Source organism: Haliaeetus albicilla, chromosome 20 (genome assembly GCF_947461875.1).
Source record: "Haliaeetus albicilla chromosome 20, bHalAlb1.1, whole genome shotgun sequence".
In the NCBI taxonomy this organism is placed as follows: Eukaryota; Metazoa; Chordata; class Aves; order Accipitriformes; family Accipitridae; genus Haliaeetus; species Haliaeetus albicilla.
The window spans coordinates 5,830,857-5,854,274 of record NC_091502.1 but is presented as its reverse complement, the minus strand read 5'-3'; the positions used below and the strand labels follow the sequence as shown (position 1 = coordinate 5,854,274).

Here is a 23,418-nt window from a genome sequence, read left to right as displayed (position 1 = left end):
TTAAGAAAAGGCTTGTTCATAGTTGCAGACTTTTCATATTTTGTTACAAGTTGTTCCAGCATCAAATTGGTTAAAGTAGCATAAAATACCATACAGTAATGATTCTTGTGTTACAGAATTACTCAGTTTCTGTAACGTAGATAAAATGTGACTTTCCCTAACTCAAGCTAAACTATTAGAAGAATGGTGTATTAGATATCCAAACCAGTTTTAAAGTAAGCACTCTAACATGTATAAGGCTGTCATTCAAGAGATCATATTGAAAGAATCACACTTAAAATAGTCTTTCAATAGTTTATAGAGAAATGAAAAGCTACTCTGTGCCCTCTTATTTGAATTGTCAGATGGACGAAGAAGGAATTTGTGTTTATAATGATGCTCTTTGGACTGTAGTCCAGAAAGATCCTGGAAGAGGTGGGTGGTGAACAAGAAAGAAACTTCTTTCAGGTGGGAAATGTCCTGGTATGGTTGACTGTTAGTTAGGGAATAGTATTTATTAAATACCAGTTCTCTTGGTTTTGTAATTTTTTAATTTTATTGCCCTGTGGTATTACTATGCTAGAAAATTTAAGAGGCATTAAACAGGTGGGAATCACTAGTTGAAGTGCACAGCAAGATGTTTGAACCATGATTTACTTTAAGGCTGAATTCTTCTTAGCTATTTCATGGGAATACTTCTGGTTGTTGAAAGAGTGGCCTGTAGATATTTTCTCAGATATCTGGGCTGCTGAGTTTGGCTATGGAGAGTGAGAACTGTGTGGCTCTGTCTACACAACCAACTCTGTGCTCAAATCTGATTAAGATCCAAGCCTGATGACATCTGGAAATATTTTGACCTGCTAGTGGAGAGCTGTTCTGACCTAATTAGCTTGGCATTATAACTAGCTCTTTGCTGCTTTGTGATTTTGATCCTTTTGACCTCATCCGGTTTATAGTCCTCACTGAATATTGCCATTTAGGTCCCAAAGGTTAAAACAAAATCAGATTTTACAGGATGCCACTTTCCCAATCAGTGTATCAACACTTCTAAATTTTCATACCTGTTTGGTTATTCAGAATAGAAAGAGCTGAATAATTCAGCAGCTGTATGGTTTGCATGTGTCAAGATGATATAAAAGGGGAGGATGATCAATCTAAGTCTTTTCTCCTGTGCTGTAAGACAAAGCGCTGCTTCTTCCTCTTTAACTCTGTGCTGAGTTCCTTCTTATTCTGGCTGAGTGCTTCTTTTCAACAGATGGTATTTTTAAAGGGTAAATGTTATTTGAGAGGTAGACTGTATACTGTAGGAAGATATTTATCTTTTTATTTCTTTCAACTCTGCTTAAAAAAAAAAGCTACCACTATTTCTGTATATGCACACAGAAAATACTTTTGAGTTGCTGTGCAAAACTGTTCAAATAGAATTTAAACAAGTTCCAACAAATGCATAGTGTATATCTTTTCAGTAAAGACAAACAAATAAAACTAAATGAAAACAAATGGTGACTCAGTTCAGTTCAGTTTGCTTGAATAGGAGAAGGGATGGTGATAAATTATTGGAGTATAATACAGATTTCAAGAGAGGTCATATGAAAGAAAAACGTGTTTTCAGTGCAGTGTAAGTACTTCCTTAGTGAGACAAGTCCATTCTTAAGATAGCAAAATCTAAACAAATGCTCTTGTGACTTGAAAACACATTTTTCCTTTCTTGTGTGCATATGTAACATTTACACTATATTTGGTGTTAGCCTAGTAGTATTAGGTTGAAGTAATAAAATTGATAGTGGCAGTAAGGTTTTTTTGTTTTGTAAATGTATAAACGCAGTGGAACAGATGTTCAGAACAGTATGGAATATTCCTTCTTCCCATCCCACCATCCCTTTCACACTGAGCCATCTGGAAGGGACTATGAGCAGGATGAGCAGCCATCACACTAAGAACAAGATTAACGTGTCGGCATCTTTTGTTGATGGTTTAAACTGGTCATTGTTCGTTCAGCAGAAAGCAACAAAGTGAGTTGTCGTCATTGGGTGTGTGGTTACATTAACCATGTGGATATGGAAGGAAGACAGAAGAGAAAAAGTGATTTATATAGAACAATTTATATAGAACAAATAGTAAGTGGTGGTCAGTCTGGACATGGACCCACACAAGCACAAATCAACTTTTTTTTCCCTATTCAGCATGCTGTATTACTGTGACTAGCCACCTTTTACCCTTAAGCACAGTGTCAAGTAATATTGTTCTGTTAAGTAAATTTAAGTCTGGTTTATTTGGGTAAAAGCTTCTGTACACATTTTTCCAGAGTTGTTCAGTCCATGCTCTTCATGTACTTTTTTTTATTTTTTACCCTGATTTTTTTTTTACAGCAACAACTATACCACATGTGGATGTCTTCCAGTTTAATCAGGTGGATTTCTTTAGTACCCCTTAGCCTAATTTCTTTTGGGAGAAAGCATGATTAGTGTTTTGGCTTAATGAACAAAATTTGGTTAGCGAAAGGCCAGCTTATGATCTAGAAAGGAGAGACTGTAGTCATGTGTGAAGGTGTCCTGGATCATCTGTACTCTGATACAGAATGAGTAGAAAGGGATGGGTGGATCCGATGCTGGCAGAGTGATTGGATTCAGTACAGTAAGCTACTGTATTGTGCAATCTGTGAGCCTATATTAGATTTCAGGTAAGCAAATCTGTTCTTAAACAGATATCTTTGTGACGTTAAGTGTACCAAGGAAGATTAAAATGTGTTAGTGAAGGAGAAATCTTATTTAAAAGCTTAACAAATAGCTTCAATGGGACCACAGTGGGGTTTTTTCCATTTGTGTTGTGTTTCAATGAAAAGAATTTTAAGGAATGGGAATCTGACTTTAGATTTAGAAAGGCTACTTGAGAATGAGATGCTTAAAGCCTGAAACTAGTACTACTGTGGTGCGGTAAGCTATTCTAAGTGAGAAGGTGAATCAGAAGAATGTGACACAACCAAAGATCTCAGCTTTCACAGAAGAGATATGCATGAGAAAAGAGAGGATAAAACTAGCTGAGGGATATTGACAGATATTCTGGGGGAAGTTTATCCTGTGAAGAAATGGAGTGATGAAATTAAGTAAATATTAGTGTTTAAAAAAAAAAGAACTTCAACATGAAAAATATAGTGTGTATATGTTTTCCTGTATTTTTATAAAAACTATAAGGCATCTTTAGAAAGTATAAAGATTTAAGTGGCAGAGGGGTAAAAAAAAAAATCCAAACTAATTTACTGGCAAAGTTTTTTGCATATTGGGCAGTGTGACAAAATGTGGTGAATATAAATTGCAAAATCCATTAATTGGATTATAAGAACTTAATACAGGAAAAAATGAAAATACATAGATATATTCTATATTCCATAGATAGTTTTAGTTGGGCCTGAAAAGAACTATAGTTGTATACCCAGAAATGGAGGTAAAAGAATGCAGTAACCTCAGTTAGGCTACTGATTGTACACTTGCTTCATTAGCAGAGAGTGAGAAATATCTATCTTTCTTCCTTTAACAATGGGGAAGCCATTTAATTGGCTGATGTGTATATGATCCTTTATTTTGGAGCAGAAGATGAAACTTTTTCATAATCTGTCTGTAATTCATAATAAGATTTTAATTTCATTAGAAACTGTTGGGGAAAAATACTATGATGGAGAAAAGCTAGTGTTGGGATTGTAGTTTTGGAATATTTAATTTCTATTGGAAAGAAAAAAAATTAAAGCAGTAATGTTAAAGTGGTCCTTTAGTCTTGTTCATTGAGGCACACTTACTAGGTGGTGAAATGTAGACACAAGTACTTAAGTGGAAGTTGATGAGACCTTTGACGCTATTACAGCATGGCAGATGCACAAATACCTTCTTGAACCACAGTCAACTGGTAATGCAAAGATGGGGTTGTAAAACAAAGGCCCTCCCCAATAAATCATCCAGCAAGCTTTAGAGAAAATGAGGCAGATTTCCTATTTGTCTTCATAGTTGTTGATAGTATTTTAAAACTTCTTTTATATTACAGTTTACACTTTCATGGAAAGAATAGTTACTTAATTTCAGGGTAAATCATTTTCAGGAAATTTTTTTCCTGCATTAGTGAATGTCATCTTACGTATGCTTGCTTAGAGTTAATGTTGGTGTGAAATTCCAATGAGAACTAAATTTAAGGTAACTCTAAATGTTCAGTGCTGCGGAGATCCATTTACTTTTTTTCTCCCAACTTTTTAATTAGAGGAAACTTCTGAATTAATATGTTCATCTTCTAATGGTTCTGTGAACTTTTGTGTTGCAGGTCCACAGTGTTAGCAGAGGTAACTACCGACTCAAAATTTTCGTTCTGCTTCTTACAGGGGTTTTGTAGGTGTGGAGGGTTGGCTAGGGATATGTAGGTCCATAAAATATATATAGGTTGTAAATAACTGAAACCAAACACCATTCCTTCCCCTGTTGTCCTTTCTCTTGTCATTGCTTAACATCTTGATTTCCTTCATAATATCACTGGACCATAAAATCTGCCCTGAAGAGCTCAGCACAGACAAAAACCTAGGCCAATAAAAAAAGAAAACAACCCTCCAAGTTGGTGAACCTTCAGAAATAGCTAATTGTAACAGACATTAAAATAAGAGCTCTACTGAAGAAACAAAATTGCTTTAGGGATTTCTGTGCCCATTTAATCATTGCTAATACGTAAGTTGGTATGATGTGAAAGGAAGATCAGAAGTGGTGGTCTGATGTGAAGAAGAAAAAACCTGTTTTCATTCCAGTATTGACTGTCATGCCTTTCATGTAGATCTGGCAATCAGGAGGAAGATCTGTGGAAAAGACATTGCTAGAGTTGGCTACAAATTAAATTTTAGCTATTCTTTTGAGGTAGATGTTTTCTAGGCATTTCACTTTACATGTGTTGTCTTGTTGAAAGACGTGTTTTGCTGCAGGTAAGAAAGTTGTTCTTGATTTTTAGTTATCCTTAAGGAACAGAATTCTATTAGACTTTGTGCATATGTCTTACAAATGTCTGCCCTTGCTTCAGCAAACTCAGTATCAAAATCAAGAGAGTTGCATTAAAAATCAGGGGAAACATGGAAAAAACCCCTGTATATTAACTAATAAGTAGACTGTTTGTCCCTTAGATTGGGATAGCTCTAATAGAAGTACTTAAACCGTAATTGTGATGTTTAGTAAAATTTTATTTTGTTTTGATATTTTTTCCATAGTAACATGGCTGAGAGGCATTGCATACTTGATAGGACTAGAATAACTAGAACATGTTATTAAAAATTAGTCTTGTTAAGATGCTTTTTAATAAATATCACATAATTCTGGGGCATTGAAGCAGTGTTATACAGTAACTGATGGCTACATATTTTATATTCTTTGGCAGTATACAAAATGTTGATTCAAACTCTGGTTGAATGAAGTGAATTTAAAAAACCCCAAATTTTAAAAAGTATAGATGAATGACATTAAATCATGAGCTTAAGATAATGATTTCCAGATTATATGCTAGTTCCAGTTTATTTGTTTTTAACTTGTTGTTACCGATAAACTAAATGACATTCACAGATGATAAATAGGAAAGGTTCATGAACATTGGGTTCCCAGTCATTTAGGACAAGGAAAAAACAGAAAGGGATGTGCATTAAAGGCATGCCTGTTCCTTTCTTTCCCTTGAGATAAAAGGATAGCAGTGTCTGCTGTCCATGTAGCCCTTCCTTTGTGTCTTGTAGTGAAGGATGAGGGGCCTTTGGAGGACAGGGAGATCTGTGATAATAGTGACTCTGTGGAAAAAAAATGGGGATGGAGAGCATCTCCAAAACTACTGTTCGGGGTCTTTCATCTTCCTGCTTTCCCTTCTCTTTCTATTTAGGACGTACATATATTTTGAAGGCGAGGCGATTGCAGACTATCTAGAATTACAAACTTGAATAGGAAAATGGGCAATATTACCAAACTGGGTGCCATTCAGAGATGGAAATGCATGTTGAATTGAGTGTTAGGACATTAGGCATAGGAAAATGTAACTGTCTGCAAACATTTGAAATGTTGAAATGCCCTAGGCATAGAGATAGTGTGATTAGGAGGTAGTGTAACTTGATTGCGGGGCTAGAGGTGCAGGAAACCGATGGTATTTCTCTGGTTTTGATGAGGTGAAATTCAGTTGTAGATTCAGACACCTAAATTTAGGTAGGTGCATAGCAGAGCTTACACATGAGGTATCTGAGCTCACGGTATCATTCTGGTATCTATCTATCAATAGATGGGGTGATTTACTTGTTATCTGGGCTTCTGCTGAGCTCTCAAAAGGGACATGGACACTGAGCTCATATATATGTAGTCATACAAATTCAGGTGCTTAATTTTGAATGGAATCCCATCTGGTACATCACTTATGACAAGCTGCATATTCAATCCATCTCTTGTTTTTCTTCTCCACAGTAGGAGAATTATGGTAATTTGTCTCTTTATAGAGGTCTGTGAGAGTCATCAATGAAAAGTTCTAAAGCTCCCTGAAAATAATAGAATATATTCAGGGAGAATTTAGGATGGATGTATGGAAAGCTCATTTTCATGGTAAAAATGTTCAGCTTTGTTATATTTTGCTAGGGGATATAAGAAGAAACCTCTTCAGAGTTTAAAAAAGGTTTTGAACAATGTCTTTGAGAAAATATAATAATGAAACATTCACAAGTAGAGGGGCTGTATAATGAATTGGCATTCGTTTTGTGCTATTAGTGAATATATTTTTAGCGATAGTGTAAATCCTTTTTGGGGATGTGAAAGGGCAAAAGGCAGGTTTGGGGAACAGCTGGTGCTTTGAGTTTTTGCCAGTTGCTCAAATACTTGAAAACCCAGCTTGTCTCTTATAATAGCTGTGCTCTGCTGTTGTTTGGAAAGATTGTACGTTGTGTTTGTCCTCTTTCATGTTTGTTACTGTACATCTGCTTTCTACTTGTTTTTTTTTTTTTTTTAAAATCTGACTTGCCAAGACAATGTCAAACTTCTTACATGCAGTTTAACAGCTGTTGTCCAGAGGAAGGTGGTCTGAGCTGACCTGGAGTGATACTCCTGCAACTGCAGGGGAGGTGTGGAAAGAAAAGCAAAAATGGTTCAATTATCTCTTTCTGTACCCTACTTGCCTCTACAGCAATAACAACTGGAATAAGTGCCTTCTAATTTTAAAATAAAAGGCAGTTATGAAAGTTGTTATGGGGGGCGTGGAAGAAAAAAAAGGGAGGTGAGAGTACGGAGGGAGCATGCCTAATGTGAATTTTTAATGGACTGATCTAAATTAATTCAAGCTTCTGATGTCCTGTCCTTTCAGAATGTGTGTGAAAATCGAGTTAGATTAGCTGTGCAGTTGCTGATGCCTGTTGCGTTTGGAGAGCAGTGTCCGTTTGTGCTCCAGTCAGAGTTCAGTCCAGCCAGATGTTGCGTTCGGTCCATGTCCAATGAAGCACGCATGGATTTAGTGAGATGTTAAGTGACATCTCACCCTCTTAGTTTTCTTCTTCCCACTTTGACTCCTGCTCCCATTTTTCTGGTCTGATGCTAATGTCTCATACATTTCTAGTGCAGCCAGTTATATATATTCAGTATAGCATCTTCCTAGGTCCTTCATCTCTTGTGCCAGATGCAGCTGGTGGTTTAAAGCCAGCTGTGTCGGGTGTAGGTGGCTCCATGCAGGGAGCGGAGTTGGACCTATTTATCCTAGCTGTAAATTTATAGCAGTATTGCCTACTCAGCTGGGGTAAAATGTGTAAGAAAATGATCAACTATGATTGGTCCCAATCTTCTGAACTGATACAATTTTTTAAAATAGTAACAACATAGTTGCCTTATGTTTTCCGTTTATTTAGGGATGGCAGGGAAGAGAAGTTCCTTAACCTCCATGTTGTAAAACTGAGTGTGATTTTACTAAATGCCAATGTATTTAATACTGTGGCAGGATATCACAATGAGTATCTTGTCTAGTAATAAACTGGGGCTGAAGTGTGACTCGAAACAGGTGGAAGTCAGTGAAACTGCCATTGCCAGCTCTTTTTCTGCACCTGGTAACGTACTGCACCCCAGCCTGGTTGAGCCTGATGAAGCCCCTGTAATTTAGAGGCTTATTTTGTCCTGATTTCTTGTTTAACCTCCTGTTACATAATTTTGAAAAAATTTTAGCCTCGCTTCTCATGAATTGTCTTTTAAGAAAGATTAAGTTCATCTAACTTGAGTTGTGTGTGGTGAAGAAAAGTGTGGTAGTGCTTTGGTAGCAAGAACACATAGTGATAAGAGCCTTTTTACTTATTAATGGGTTAGTAGCTGAATAGGTCTGTAAGCATTTGATTCAGATAATTGAAGGTTTCAAATTAGCAGAAACTTATAATCGTAATCGCAAGCCTCTTTCTTTTTTTCTTCCCCTCTGATCAGGAGCAGTTAATGCATTGCTTAATCTGTTGCATATATTTACTCATCAGTGTTCAGTTTAACTTTTGGAATTAAACTTCACACTGAAATGAGGTGGATACATAATAATTTAAATGCATTCAAAAATGAAAGTTGTTGTCCCCCCCCCAGCACTACTGTGTTTTAGCCTGTTCTTTAAAGAAATGGGATGTCTTGGGTTGGTCTGTCTCTCCCCTTCTAGCTCTTGAACGCATTGGACCCATTCATAAAGAATTGATGAGAAAATGAAAAAATGAAACCGCAGTTGTATGTTTTCTTCAAATGAGCTTTTATAGGCAAGGACGAACATGATGTGGAGAAGGGACTTAAATTAGTGCTCCTGGTGAAAAACATTTTGATGATGCTTGGTGTGGTAGGTGTTTCAGGAGGTAGCAGGTGATGAGCTGGGCAGCGTGCAGCCAGCTTCTGACTTTTCCCAGTGTGTTCTGTGGGGTGGTGGGGAAAAGTCAGGTAAACTGCAAAAGGTAAGAGAGGGGCCAGCTCCTTGAATGCTAGACAGAAAGCCATGGGAAGCTAGGCTCTGTTCTCCTGGACTTCTGGTCTTTTCATATAAGAATTTATGTAAGAAGGGTTAAAAAAATGAAATCTCGGGTATGAACTTGTATAGCAAAACATATTCCCAGTAATTCTCTTTAAGCAACCAAACCAACCCCCACAAACCCCCAAACCAGTAATATGGTTGCCTTGTTCATCAGAGTGTTTTACTGATGAATTGCACGTAAAAATTAGTTGCAAGGAAAGACAATTTTATGATATGTCTAATCACCCACCAGTATTTCAGGAATTCTGTTGTCATAGTTGTAGGGAATCTTTATGCCTTTAGTTTGTATGGCAGTGTTGTTAACGTTAGAGAAGAACAAAAATTGTAGCTTGTGTGTTGGAGTAATACTAAGACTTGGAATTGGCTGCTTTAGCACTGATTTATGCTCCTGTTAATTTACTACTTACTAATTACGTTTATGAACATTTTACTGCATAGTGAAACAATGCCTCATAATGACTTTTATTTCATTGTTGCAATGTGCTAGCCTGTTTGCAGTGTGATGTTGTTAGATGTTGCTCTTCAATAACCGTGAATTTCCAGTTTTTACCTATTTTTGATCAAGTTCAGGAAACTGACTGCATTGAATATTAAGTAATATTTTAAAATGCATCTGTTTATAGAGGAATATGAAACCAGAACAGAAACAAGAAGCTTTTCGGTCTAATATAAAAATTGTTCCTCTCTTATCTCTGATGTATTGTTTAAAAATTAGCAAACTCAGTCGGCCTTAAATTCTGACATATTTGAATAACTGTCTCATATTAAGAAACATATAAAATATAATTCAAGACTACTGCTTAGAAGTCATGATTCTGTTTCTTCCTGGCCTGTTCTGAAATAATCTTACAGGTAAATAATTTGCTATTTGCTAATTACTTAACAGTTGTTAGTTTTTTAGAAATGATCTTGAGAAGAAAATATTTTAAATCTTCAGAGGGGGTCTTAATTACAAAAATCATTATGCAACATTTGAAAAGCAAAAAGGTATTTTAATCACTAATGTGATTTTAATTAGAGAAATTCAAAGGTTACTTTAATTGCTGTAGTGCAATAAAAAAGAAATTTTCAGTTAAGTCTTTTCCAAAAGAACTTAATGTCCTTGGTAACACTGTAAATTCTCATACCAGAAAATTTTGGTGCCACATGGTCTTTAATCAGAATATTATTCAGAAGTAGTGCATGGACATTGAATTATCAGTGTTAAAAAAAGGTAATCATATAATTATAATTGTGTTAATGCCGTTTTAAAGAAAACTGCTTAAGAACTTCTAAAATTATATGGTCTCATTTCCCTTTTGTGGGAATTCTGTCCCACTTGGGCATCCTTGCTCTCTAAGCTTCTCTCTGCAGGATAGTGTTTTCTGTGCCCTTTCGCAACGCTTTGAGATCCCTTTTTGTATTTGTTTTCCCCATCCTAGTTTCTTTTAGTTTTCCAAGACAACCAGTTCTGACAACCTTTTGTTTTCTTAGATGAATGTCTTTCCACATCTGGCGTGTTCCCAGAATCTGTTCGCTAAGTGCTCTTACCTCATTCAGATTGTCATTCAGCACCACCTGTGGAAAACCACCTTCTTCCTCACCTTGCAGCTTCTTCCTTATTGTCACCCAGCCTATTTTTGAGGCCCTTGCCCTTATCCGTCAGATGAGTTTATCATTTTGACTGAAAACTGTCAGAGCGAGGGTAGGTCAGTGTCTGGTGTAGTCAGGGGGCTGTAACGCATGGACAGTCTGCCGGTGGCCTGCTTGCCAAGGCAGCAAGCCAGCTTGCTCCAGACAGCGAACTCTCCTGCCACTCCTGTGGGGACTGCCAGTTTTTTTATAAATGCAAATGTGCACTTTAGTCCAGTGATTCTGGTACTGTAGCACGAGTCTGTGTATACAGTAAATCTTACACCAAATCCAAGACAAAAGGTGGGCGTTATTCACGTGGATTATATTCTCTATGCTTTTCTGCGGTGCTCTTGTCATGTTCTGGCTTGGGTGCGTGACTCCAGTGCCTCGGTAGGAACTGTACAGTAGCTCACGCCAGGAATGCTGAAGCAACTCATTTAAAAGAAGAAAGGTGAAGTACATTTTGTAGGAAAAGCTGAATGTGTGCTACACAGATTCATACTTCTTAATTTCATTTTTGTAAATATAATACATATTTTTCTGTAAATTCCAGGTTGTGAGCCATGCCTTTGGTGAAAAGGAACATTGAACCACGGCATCTCTGCCGAGGAGCACTGCCAGAGGGAATTACTAGTGAACTGGAATGTGTAACGAATAGCACCCTTGCTGCTATCATACGCCAGCTAAGCAGCTTAAGTAAGTATCTGTAACTTCCTGCAAGTATTTGATTCCTGATGAAAAACTGAATAAATGAAAAGCTGTAAGATGGCTTGTTTTAAATAGCAAAATTATGATACAGGGCATTGCCACTTATGTAATATAATAATATAATGCTACTTCATTGCTTTTATGCTATTCTGTATTTTGAAGCTTATACAAGGAGAGCTTCTCTAAGATTTACAAGTGTACAAAAAAACCAACCCACCAAAACCAAACCAAACAAAAAAACCCCCAAAGAACAATCAAAAAACTATGGTATAGAAACCCAGGAATTTTTCTAAGGTGAGAGAAATTGGTGCAAGAAACAAGACTAGCACTTGAGTTATTCTTGGTGTTCAGTTGTACAAGACGAAGCCAGCAAGCTCTTCTGCCTCTTGGCATCAAATCACACATTTGACTGAAATTTCAGTTCATCTTAATGTGCTAATGCTTCTTAAGCCTTTTCTTCATATATGTGTGTGATCAATTCATATGAGTGAAATTAAGCAATTAAAATAAGCGTTCAAAAGAATGGCATTCACTGACCAAACCTCTAGGCTATTGTTGAGGCAAGCTAGAGTCAGCTCCGTAAAGAGCAGCCTACACAGTACACCTGTTAGTTGACACTACAACTAGCAGTTCTGGAAGCATGCCTGGAGTGTTTGCAAGAAGAAGAATATTTCTTAATGAATGAGAAAAGAGATTTCTTCGGAGTGTTTAACAATCTGCAGCTGTTGTTTGTGCTGGTAACTCTGGTCCTAGAAAAGAAATTATCGTTTCATCAGTTTCGTCACATTGGAAATGGAAGTAGTTTAAGGATGTAAAAAAGTCCGAATGGAGTTTAGACTATGGGTCCCACTAAATCCGGTGTTCAATTTGCGATGAAAGGAAATATGCATAGAGAAAGAGTAAAAGAAACACAGCATGTTACCGTTTCCAGCAGTCAGTGATTTGGGGATTTTCTGAGCTGGAGGTCCATCTGAATCATCCTAAGTACTGAGCATTTGTAAACTTATTGTGTGGAATTGCTTAGATGTGTTCAAACAGGGATTGCACTTTTTTCTTGCCCAATAACCTGTGGCAGAATGTCCCACAACAGAAGTTGATCTGTGTTTTCCTTTTGATACCTTCTGGTTCTTGAGTTGTGAAAAATAATGGAAGGTGATTTCATCTTATGCATTTCTGTAATCATCTGTGACTTTATTAAGTCTTTATTGTGTTCTCCTAGTGATATCTTTTCCAGGTTGGAGTGTCCTGATCTGCTAGTACTCTTTTTGGGTAGAAACTGTTTTGTATTTCTGATTGTTGTTACTTCTGCTTTAGATATATAAGTTAGAGTATGTTGGGTTTTTTTTAAGGTGGAGTGTTTTGATTATGATCTGAAGGCCTCAACAGATTTTTTCTGGTTTATCATTAGTTCCCTAAGAATTTAGAGAATTTTGATTGCTTGCTAAGCTTTGAGCTGATATTTTTAGAGAATTTTCCAAGTGATTCTCTGATCTTTCTTGAAGAGTAGCTGCTGATTTAGTGTCTAATGTTATTTATAGTGAATTTGTGTTTGTATTGTCATTGAGTTTCAGTTTCTGTTTTATCAGGCAGTTGCTCAGTATTGACATCCTTAAGTTTCAGAAAATTGAGAAGAATGGCTAATGTCCTAATTACATTCAAGGATATCTGATAAGGCATCATTTTGGTATTGTATAATGGTTGCCAAAGTGTGGATAATACACTTTTCACTTGTCTGACTTGCTAGGAATGTGTAGCTTCCAGTTCTCCAGATCTGGTTTTGTGGCTAATCTGCCTGTTACATTGCATATTCAGATCCTCTTAGGATTGTTGCTGAGGAGCTGGCTACTTACACAATCCATGTCCTGCAGTTTTCCCTTAGCAGATTTCTTGGGTCATCAGAAGTCTCCGTAGACAGCCCTAAAGTACTTTATTAGTGTCAAGTTAAAGATCTATGCAAATAAATGATGTATCCTTTGTTTTAACAGATGAATACATGGTATTTAGTAAGTGAAATGTACCACGAGGCTTGTCCACAGTCTAAAATCCGTCATGTTTGCAGAGGGATTTTTTTTGCAGACAGCATTTGTTTTGCCTATGTTTCAAGCCAACTGGGAGCAAGGAAATGATCATAGAAAAATGCTGTACTGGAGCTAATGTAGTATGTCCTGCTGACAGCATCAGAGCTCGTTGGTGTTCCCACAGCTTGAAGCGTAGAGAGAGCAAGTACAGGTCTATCTTGCAAGTCACACTGTTTTTTAATGTTGCACTGTGAGTTCAGTGTGGATTTTAAAAACTGCCAGATCTGTGCTGTTGCGTACAAATTTGGCTAGCTTCTGCCTCTGCTCTTTTCAGGAGACATGAACAAGTTCCTATCCAAAGGGAATGTGCTCTCAGTGAAGTTTTTTTTCTATTATGTGTTCAGATTTGGGTTTGTTTGCAGCCAGCTGGCTTAGAGCACAGGCAGAGTGAGCAGTGTTCTGTATGAAACTCTGCACTTTTATATAAGGCAACAGCTTGACTAGGGGATTCACCTCCACTTGGGAGGAGAGAATCTATCTGGGGTGGCACTGGGAGCATTTGCAGCCTGTACCTTTAAGTACCATGATGCTATACCCTAGTAAACAGTGTCATGGAGCAAAGGCTTTGAAAAAAGCTTCCACAAAATACTCCCTTACTTTTGGCAGTGAAGTTTGGTCTGATGGCTGGAGGACTCCAGCCAATGAAGAAAGCTGCTCTCTGCAACAGGATCCATTGCGCCATGGTTTTGTTCCTGTGTTTTGCATATCTGTATATATGAGGAAGAAATAATAAATTACATCTAATTGTCATTGGAAGACTAAATATTAAAAACTGTATATGTACTCCTTTACTGAGCTTTTCTTAATTAGATTTCAGTCTGTACATTAACATACTCGTGTTTCAAGTTGCATTATCACTTCTTTTCCTTTCCTTTCCTTGCTGTCAGTCTTTAAATATTTTGTATTTTTGTATCTTTGGCTTCTCCATTCATTCAGATACTACCTGTCAGGCTGAAATCTTGTTTCTACATGGGTATAAACCATCTATACATGGGTACAGAGCTACTTTCGTTGACCCATACGCAAGTGATACCAAACTTTTTTGCTGTACAACTACAAATGAAGGAAGTATGATCTGTGGGGACTTGGAATACTTTTTCTTTCATGCAGAGAGCAATGTCCACCAACTTGCCTCCTAGTATTTTCTTGGGTAGATTAGCTGTTGGCTCAGATTCACTAGTTTGCATGCAGGCCTGAGCATACTGCATCCAGCTTTGTGTGACTCTGCTCTCTACCACTGCTAAATCAGGTTGAGTTGGGAAGTTAGCTTTTTTTGGCATTAGGTATCACGCTGGAGGTACTATGAGGAGGCAGATAAGAATCAAGACCTGGTCAGTAACAGCCTACCACTTTTTTTTTTTTTTTTTTAAAAAAGAGGGGCAGGGGGAAGCATGATTCTAATGCTAATTAATCCAGTTACAAATGGATGGGTGGAATCACTGTCTTCTGCTTCATGTTGTGATAGAATGGTCATGTCCTGGGTGAACTCCAATTTACAAAACACCAGCTAATTGTGGGATGTTTCAGTCCTTACCTAGGACCCTGAGTGCAGTGCTAGCTCCTTGTGGGGCAGCCCTAATGTCATCTTTCTTCCAGTGTCTTGTAGCACTGACACCTGAATCCAGGTGATGACATTGCTCTACCTTTTCTCTTAGATAATGCATGTTTATGGTGTGAAAAATTAAAACCCTTTTTAGTGCACTGTAAATCTTCCTATTAACTTGAATGTGTTCTTCCATGTACTTGTGCTATGGAACAAGGAATTCAAAGGAAAGCTGTACTACTTAAACTCAAATATGTGAAAGGAAACTAGCTAAAGTAATAAACGCTGTTGTGTTTTCTGGTCTTCAGGCAAGCCTGCACCATTGTTGAATTCCTCTCCTGTTACACTACTGAGCATTTTGACTGCTGACAAAAGATACCTTTGGGGCAACGTATTCAATGTGTTAATGCATACCTTTTTATGCAGTGTGTGAAAATCAGCTGTAGTTAATTCAGGTGGTGTCTAGTCTCTGCTAGAAATGTTATAAACTGATGTGGCAAGATGATGTTTTGTGTAGTTACTGTAGAACTTGGGTAGAGGTATTTGAATTACTTGTGAAATGCTGATCTCCAGAAATGTCTCACAATGCTTGGAAATTTATTTTGTGAGCAATCAAATAATACAGCTCTATGAAGATGACCTGTGGAAGTGCTAGAAAGAGGCACTTTTGTTAATTGATATTAAAACCTGTTGAGAGTGGGGATTTGGTGAGGCAGTATCATGACTAAATTTCCTTTCAACTACTTCTGCAGTTGGAGGGAAACTTAGAAGGAACAACTGCATAATTTCTTTGGTGTTTTTTTAAAATTAATATTTAGGTTGCCTGTATGTTGCGATCACATCGTGTTTTTAAATGACTGTCTTAATGGTACCAAAATCAGCTCTTAAGTTGAAAGATACATGCTTGTAACTTCAGATAGTTTTTTCTACTTGTTTTTTGTGTTGTTTTCTATGTTACCATCTTTTAAATTAGTTTTTTACATTAGAGAAGTATTACTTTATTTCTAAAACTTACTACATCATGTTAATCAGAACAGCGTGTTCCAATATTGCTTTACCGTGTCACTGTTTTTACTGACAGGAGATTGACAACCTGTCTTTTACTTGTTTTAGAGTAGCAAGTGTTTAAAAAAAAAAAAAGGCAGAATTCAGTATTAAAAGAAGTATGTTCCAACAAATCAACTTTATGACTTATTTTGCCTCCTGAAAGGTAACTGACAAGCACTTGTCTGCTTGACTTCTCTAGGGGTGATGTGTTTAATCCTAGAATGTGGCAGTCTTCCCTCAGCAGGCTGATTTCAATATATTAACATAAACTAACAGCTATTAAAATCTATTGATGTTTTGAGCTCTGAATACTGGTAGCCGAAGAACGTAATACCTGCTTTATTTAGCTCAAGAGTTGAAAAGCTTATTTGTTCCATAGCTTGGAATAACCTTTTCATTTGCAGCAACTAAATCAAATGGGGGTTATAATTGAATCTCAACTAGCTGCTGGGAAGCACTTAGAGAACACTTTCAGTGTGAAGGTGGTTGAACACTGGCATGGGTTGCCCGGAGAAATTGTGGAGCCTCCATCCTTGGAAGTATTCAGAATCCATCTGGACACAGTCCTGGGCAACCTGCTCGCTCTAACCGTGCTTTGAGCAGGGAGTTGGACTAGATGATTTTCAACCTCAGCTATTCTGTGGTTGTGGGACTTCTGTTTTGGAGGGGGAGGAGATTAGGAGGGGTAGGCAGCACACCTTGCCCATCCACTTTCCACCTATGTATGAAGCAGAGCTTGGATACACCAAAATATCTAATGTTTTGGGTTAACTATTGGCTGATCTTATGTTTAGTGAAGAAATCTGTTCCTGGTCAAGTCCTCCACTCAAAGCAAGGCAGTCAAATTAATTTTTTTTTCATTTGTAATCACAAACAGTGCTTTCAGATACTGTTTTAGTGGTGGTGGTGTTCTCTTCCCACAACTAAATGATCCAAGAAAGGGACAGATCCTGTTGACTTTGTAAGTCTGGCTATTTTTTACTTTGAATTATGGTCTCCAGATGTTCACAGGATGGGATCTTCACTGAAATTTTCTGTAACTTTGTAACTTATGTCTGTACTTTTCTTTGTAAAATATTAAGGTTGGTTATAGGACCCAACTTAAAATGTCAACAATTGCTCTTCTTTTGGATGTCACTGTCATTTAGGTGGTTAATACATATTCCATATTGTTCCAACTATTAGACAAAGTTTCACTTTCCCCCTCCCCTCCACTTCTGCTCTTCAGAGTCATATTGATACAGGTCATAACAAAATGAGTTTAATTCAGAACTAGGGTTTTAAAATTTTTTTTTGTTTAAAAAGCATGGTTAAATGCAGAAAGCAGGATTTTGCTTTTTGCATGGAGAACTGATGGAGTGTGGATGTCTTGAGAGGGGTGTTGGCTGCAGAATTTGTGGAGGGGGAGATCTTAAATGAAGCAGCAGTATCTGGGTAGGAAGGACAGAGACAGAAGTAGGTGTGGTGCTGTCAGTTGAGTGAGCAAGAGCAATGAATTTGGGTGGAATCTGAAATTTGTAGGGGAAGTTCTGGGGCAGGAGAAGTGTTGTATCAGGGATTCTGATCCCGAGTGGCTGAGAGGTTCGGACTGGGGCAGAGTGTCAAACACCTGGTACTTTGGGAAGTTTAGGAAAGGAACGGGCATGCACAAGGATTTGTGGACCAAGAGAGGATTGGGTTTATCATGTGGCACTCCTGTCCACTGTAGCACTTTTAGGGTAGGGCCTGAGGCTACAGATCTGAACTGGACTGTCCACTCTTATAGTGATTTGAGAAAATACAGCAGCTGAAAGGGAGGCTGAAAAGGTTGTAGACTTCTCTTTTGTGCTATATGGAGTCCAGACTGGCCATGGGTAAATGTGGTCAGTGCTGTCTTACTCAGTCCCTCAAGTGACTCCAGTGACAGCAACATATATACAGTGAGCATTTGTAGAGGTAAGTGGGCTGCCTTGCATGAGGATCCTGGTTTTTATCTGCTTCACTTTGCCTTCATTTTGAAGTTGGCTTGTGTTCATGCTTATAATTAAATCTTAATGACTACGGGTTGCAAGATTTCAGATTTCAAAATTTACTTCAGAAGCTTTTATGGACAGCAGTAACTTTGATGGGACTTTATTTTCATCAGAGGCAGGCTTTAATGATCAGTTGTGCATCAGTTGGCAGTAGTTCAGCTACATAAGGATTAAAATTTGAAAGTCTTCCTGTTTTTTAAGTAGAATACTAACCAGGATGTCCAGGAAAACAGACTACAGGTGGCATTTATGGTATATTTTGAGATTTTTGTACAAATCTGTTGCCCAGAATTTTGCTGAGTAACAAATTGCACTGTTATAATCCTACAGCTACTGTGTTTTATTATAACTTCGTGATATTGAAGGCATTTGTCTTGTGTTTTTTAAGCCTTTAGCAAAGGGATTTCCCTGTCTATTTTCTTACACAGGCAAACATGCTGAAGACATATTTGGCGAATTGTTTAATGAGGCCAACAGCTTCTACATCAGAGCAAATTCCCTTCAAGACAGAATTGATCGCCTTGCTGTCAAAGTTACCCAGCTGGATTCAACAGTAGAAGAGGGTAGGTAATTGCATGAAAGCATTGAGCCAGAAGTGATGTTAAGACCACAGTATTTAATTACACAACAATCTCTGTCTTATCAAAGTAATCCTGAACCAATACTTCATCTTGTTTTCTCAGTAAGGAAAGCTGGGGAAAATCATGTTAGAGCGAGAAAAAATATTCTCCAGTCGTATAACTGTCTTGATTTTTGACTTAGTGTTACTTCAAGAAGCCCTTGTAGTAATGGAGTCATTAAGCTGCCTTTTTCACAGGGAAAACTTGTAGTTTGTGAGTGTAATAAATCGGAAGTGAATAAATCTAGATCTTGCTGGAAATAAGTCAGAATATCGGAAGACATTTGAGATGGTAGATCTATTTATTTCAGGGTAGGGTGGTCACAAACTGTGTTAGTAGTGTCTGTTCTGTAGTCAGCTAAGATCTTATAATACTCTTTACCTAAATGAGGCACTGCATGTTTCCATCAACTAGGTGAAATTCTCTAGGGACTTCTAGTCACTAGAAACAGTATTTCCTTTAAAATGCTGTTATGTACTCACTTGCTGACGTGTTTGGTCATTCACTTCATAAATACACAGTAAAACCAAAGGATTTAAGTAACATCATTACATTGTTCAAAAGCGCTTATTTGGGTAAGTAAAACATGTTTCTCTGTCTGGCTCTAAAAGTTGTAATGTGCATGTTTGCTTCCATGTTCATTTACATGTCTGAGCCAGCCACTGCATGTACGCCCTGTTTAGATGATTCCTGACATTTAATAAAATGTAAAAGCTTGTTACGTCAAGGCAGTAGTGTAATATTTACTCAGTAGTAGTTAATGCTACTTGTAATATGTTTAATAGTACTGTTTATATGTTTTATATATAATCATGTAATATTTATATTTGCATAGTTTATGTATTACATTTAATACTACTATTTATGCCAATATTAAATGTTACTGTTGATATCTAATAGTGTAATCTTTAGCCTTCTGTTTTTAGCTTGTTACTGTCTGAAAGTTATTACATGTCTGATTTTTTTCTGGTTTTGGAACATGTTAACTGGTAGAGTATCACAGTTGATACTAGCACCTTTCTTTTGATGTCTTGGATGTCAAGAGCTATATGGGAACATAAACTAAGCTATTATGGGTTCACTATTCAGCCTAGTTTTTGAGGCATGTTGTGGTGGTAATATGAGCAAACTAGATAATATTCATATGCTGTACTTGCTCCGTGTTGAGGTGGATCATGTCAGTCTTCATGACTTCTAAGTCCCAACATTTGTGGAAGCGCAGTTCTCATCAGAGGTTGTTTTTGCTTTTGTTTCTTTTTTTAACGTCTAATTTGTATTATGCAATACCTTCTGGCTAGTTTCCAGAGTTTGGAGAGTAATTAAAAGCAGCCTATTGGAAGGGGAAACTAGTGTATGGACTGAGAATTTAATTAGTTTTTATTTTAAATTGACAGCAGTTACTACTCTTGCACTGCTAATCGTCTTTCACATTAAGAAGCTATATATAAAAACTGCTGTCACTTTAGTGTCAATAGGAAATTTTATTAGCTATTTAGCTGTAGAAGTTGAAGTCTTTATAATAATTCATTGTACTGTTATTAATGCTCAGTATATTTCTGGGTAGTTAGTTTTAATTGCATCTGTGATTTCTTACATTCTTAGGTATAAATATATAGTGTATCTATAAAAATATTTTATGTATATAAATAATACTACAGTTGAAAAAACATTTTAAAATAATAGTTTTTAATAGCACATAAATAGCTTACATTAAAAAGCTCCAGAAAAATGGGATTTTTGCTCTTTTGGATGTTACATTCTCGTTTGAAGGAAGGCAATTCAGAGAGATACATCTGAAAAAACTGCCTGAAATACCTTACTGGTTTACTTACAGGCAGGTTTAAATAAAGTGGTTTCTCAAAAATGATGTTTTGATGCTTCAGATGACATGGATGGGAAATGACAATTTGGAATGAAATATTCTGTTTCTAATTTTTTTTGCTATTTTAAAAGCTACGGAAGAATCTAAGTGGTCTTGGAGTGAGGGGCAAGACCTCAGCACAGATAACAAAAATAGTTGGGTAGAGAAGTCTGAGTGGGGTTTGTTTTCCATCGTGACAAAGGATAACAATGTACCTTACAGGGTCTGTATCAAACTTCATGCCTTTCTGGTTTTGCAGGTCATCAATATACTACATTTTTGCCTCGTACTGTTCAGTTACCATGTGAAGTTCTCACAGTTTGTTCTCAAGACTCAATAACTTAGACGAATGGGCAAAAAAATTAGATGAAATGTCAATGGGAATAAAAAGAAAACAAGCCAGTGCATTTTGTTTGCACTACTCCTACAGCTTCCGCTGTTGTAAAACAGTTGGATCAATTCAAGAAATGGTTACTGTCATTGTAAATAAGCCAGTGAAGACTTCAGTGCTCTGTTCAACTGCAGTCAAAAACCTGTATTTCAGACTGTCTAAGAATGGAAGATAATGTGGAGAGCTTACTGCCATCTTTAAATTGTGATTGGCATAATCTGGATCTTTCTAGCAATGGTCACTCCATCTCAGGAAAATTTACATTAAGAGTGAAAGAAAGTCCTGCTAAAAGTGACAGGAACAATTAAAAGCAACTTAAATCTTTCATTTAAAAAGAATGAATGAAGAGGCTAGTATTGTTTCCCTCAGAATTGTGTATGTGAAAAGATAAAATGGCAGTACATTACTGGACTGTATAAAGAAGGTTAAGTATTTCTCTTGATGGAGAGATGAGGAAGACTGAAGATCAAGGGATGCTCAACTCAAGGATTTAAAAAATGTGAAACTCTCTCTTGCAGGAGGTTGTGGAGGCCATAATTTAATTAAACTTAGAATGTGGTTGAATGTGTATGGATACCACATGTAACTGTAAAACATGCTGTGTCAGAGGAATACCAGACCTTGTGTTTCAGGCTTGAAGCCAGTCTTTCTGCTGTTATAAGTCCAGCTTAAACCTCAAATAAGGGGAGCTCATTGGACATCTGCATGTGACAAGATTCTTGCATCATCTTGCAAGACACAGTCCATGGTCCCATTACTTTAAGTGAGGTTCTGGACCCAGTGGGACTTAAATCTGATTTATTGTGGTAATTCTTATATGCCTTTGTGATTAAATATCATGATTATCCACTAAAGAAAAATCTTTCAGTTTTCCTTCTATATTTTGCTGAAAGTATTTTAAATAGCTAGTGTAAAATGGACTTTGTTTATCTGCTTATGTTAATTTCAGGCCTGTGATAAATGTATTTTTGTTTCTAACAGTATCGTTACAGGATATCAACATGAAAAAAGCATTCAAGAGCTCAACAATTCAAGATCAGCAGGTAGTTTCAAAGAACAGCATTCCTAACCCGGTGGCTGATATTTATAATCAGAGTGACAAACCACCACCTCTGAATATTCTTTCACCTTATAGGTATGGAAATATTGTTTATGTTCTCTTACTTTGCCCTTTATCTCCTAGTTGTAAGCAGAGAATAATTACAGCAGAAGGGAAAAGCTGTATTGGTTATTGAGATTTGTTTTTTCAGGGACTTCCTTGTTCATGGAAACAAAAATTGTTATTACCACACTTAAAATCATAAGTTGTTCCTGACAAAAACCATCATATTTCGGCATAAGTGTTACATGGCAGCACAGGATCAAAGAGGAAGGGCCATTGATTATGTAAAAAGTGAAAAAAAAATTAAAGATAGAGTAAACTGCTTGCTTTGGTTCATTTATCCAGAAAGCTGGATTTGTTGCTTTTGCCTTCCCTGTATTCTCCCTCTTCCCCCCAACATATACACATGTGTGCCCGCACACAGTCTTTACCTTTTCCTGGTTACTCATTGGTGAATAAAAAAGCAGCAAGCAGGACTTTGTTTCCTGTTTTCTTTTCCTGTTTCCTTTTAAGTTTATTGTTGTTCATAAAAGGAGTATAACTTGTCTGTCAGAAGGGTTGTGAACAATATGCTTTTACTGTGTCCTTCAACTTTTGAGAGATACTAGGTTGAGTGCCTGCTTTACATAGTTGTCTCACAATCTGCAGTAAATAATTTGAAGGTTTTTTTTAGGAATGACATAGCAGAGCATTTGCAGTGTATTTAATTTTTGAGAGCTTTTACTTGGAAGGTAAAATGGTTAGATTTATAGCTGAAGGACATGTTTTTGTCCGTAGCAGCGGCAAATGGTGGCGTTTGTTTATAGGCATCCAGTTAGCAAGAGTTATCGATCAGCTGTGATGCACAGCTATGTCCTAAAATGTATTTGGATGACAGTGTCAGTGACCTGTTTTATTAGGGATACTTTGGTGAAACTTATTTAAATTATATTTCTTACTAAGTCTTTTACATGTGCTGAATTTAAATTATTTGTGTTTGCCTTGGACAAGACTTAAACTTCACATTGTAGTCTGACCAAAGCTGGAGGGGTGGAAAAATGGCCCCAGTACCCCCTTCAGTAGGTTAGATGTTTGTAGTGAGGAGATCTAGTGCAGAGAAAGTAAGGGGTTTATGGCCATATGACCAGACAGTATACAAGATCTGCTTTTTGTACCCTGCTGCAGTGGTTGTAAGGTTTCCATGTGCTGGATCTCCATTGCTCTTGATCTTGCTGGTAGAAATTAGTACTCAGCTGCCATCAAAATTTGCCCGGCAAGAAGTGAGGACCCACAGCCAAAAAGGACTCTGAAGGACAGCAGTTTAGCAAGCTTTATATGCTGTTTGGACCATGACAGCTGCCCTGCCATGAGACTCCCCCTACACCCGTTGCTTTCCAGGAGTTCGGGATATTAAAAGATTCCCTATATCCAGGCCAAACTAGGAATTGATAGCATGCCTTTTTTGTGGCTTCTTAGTCTGG

General features: G+C 37.2%; 1 protein-coding gene across 3 annotated transcripts in view; it reads left to right on the top strand.

Moving 5' to 3' along the window:
* WASF3 (WASP family member 3) overlaps nucleotides 1-23,418 on the top strand; it is a 75,863-nt gene that overhangs the window by 37,021 nt on the left and 15,424 nt on the right. For all 3 annotated transcript variants that reach the window (XM_069808110.1, XM_069808108.1, XM_069808109.1), the window contains 3 exons: nucleotides 11,150-11,292; nucleotides 18,413-18,547; nucleotides 21,838-21,991. In XM_069808110.1, the coding sequence (XP_069664211.1) occupies nucleotides 11,160-11,292; nucleotides 18,413-18,547; nucleotides 21,838-21,991 (422 nt within the window). In that variant the 5' untranslated portion in view covers nucleotides 11,150-11,159. The remainder of the gene's footprint in view (nucleotides 1-11,149; nucleotides 11,293-18,412; nucleotides 18,548-21,837; nucleotides 21,992-23,418) is intronic.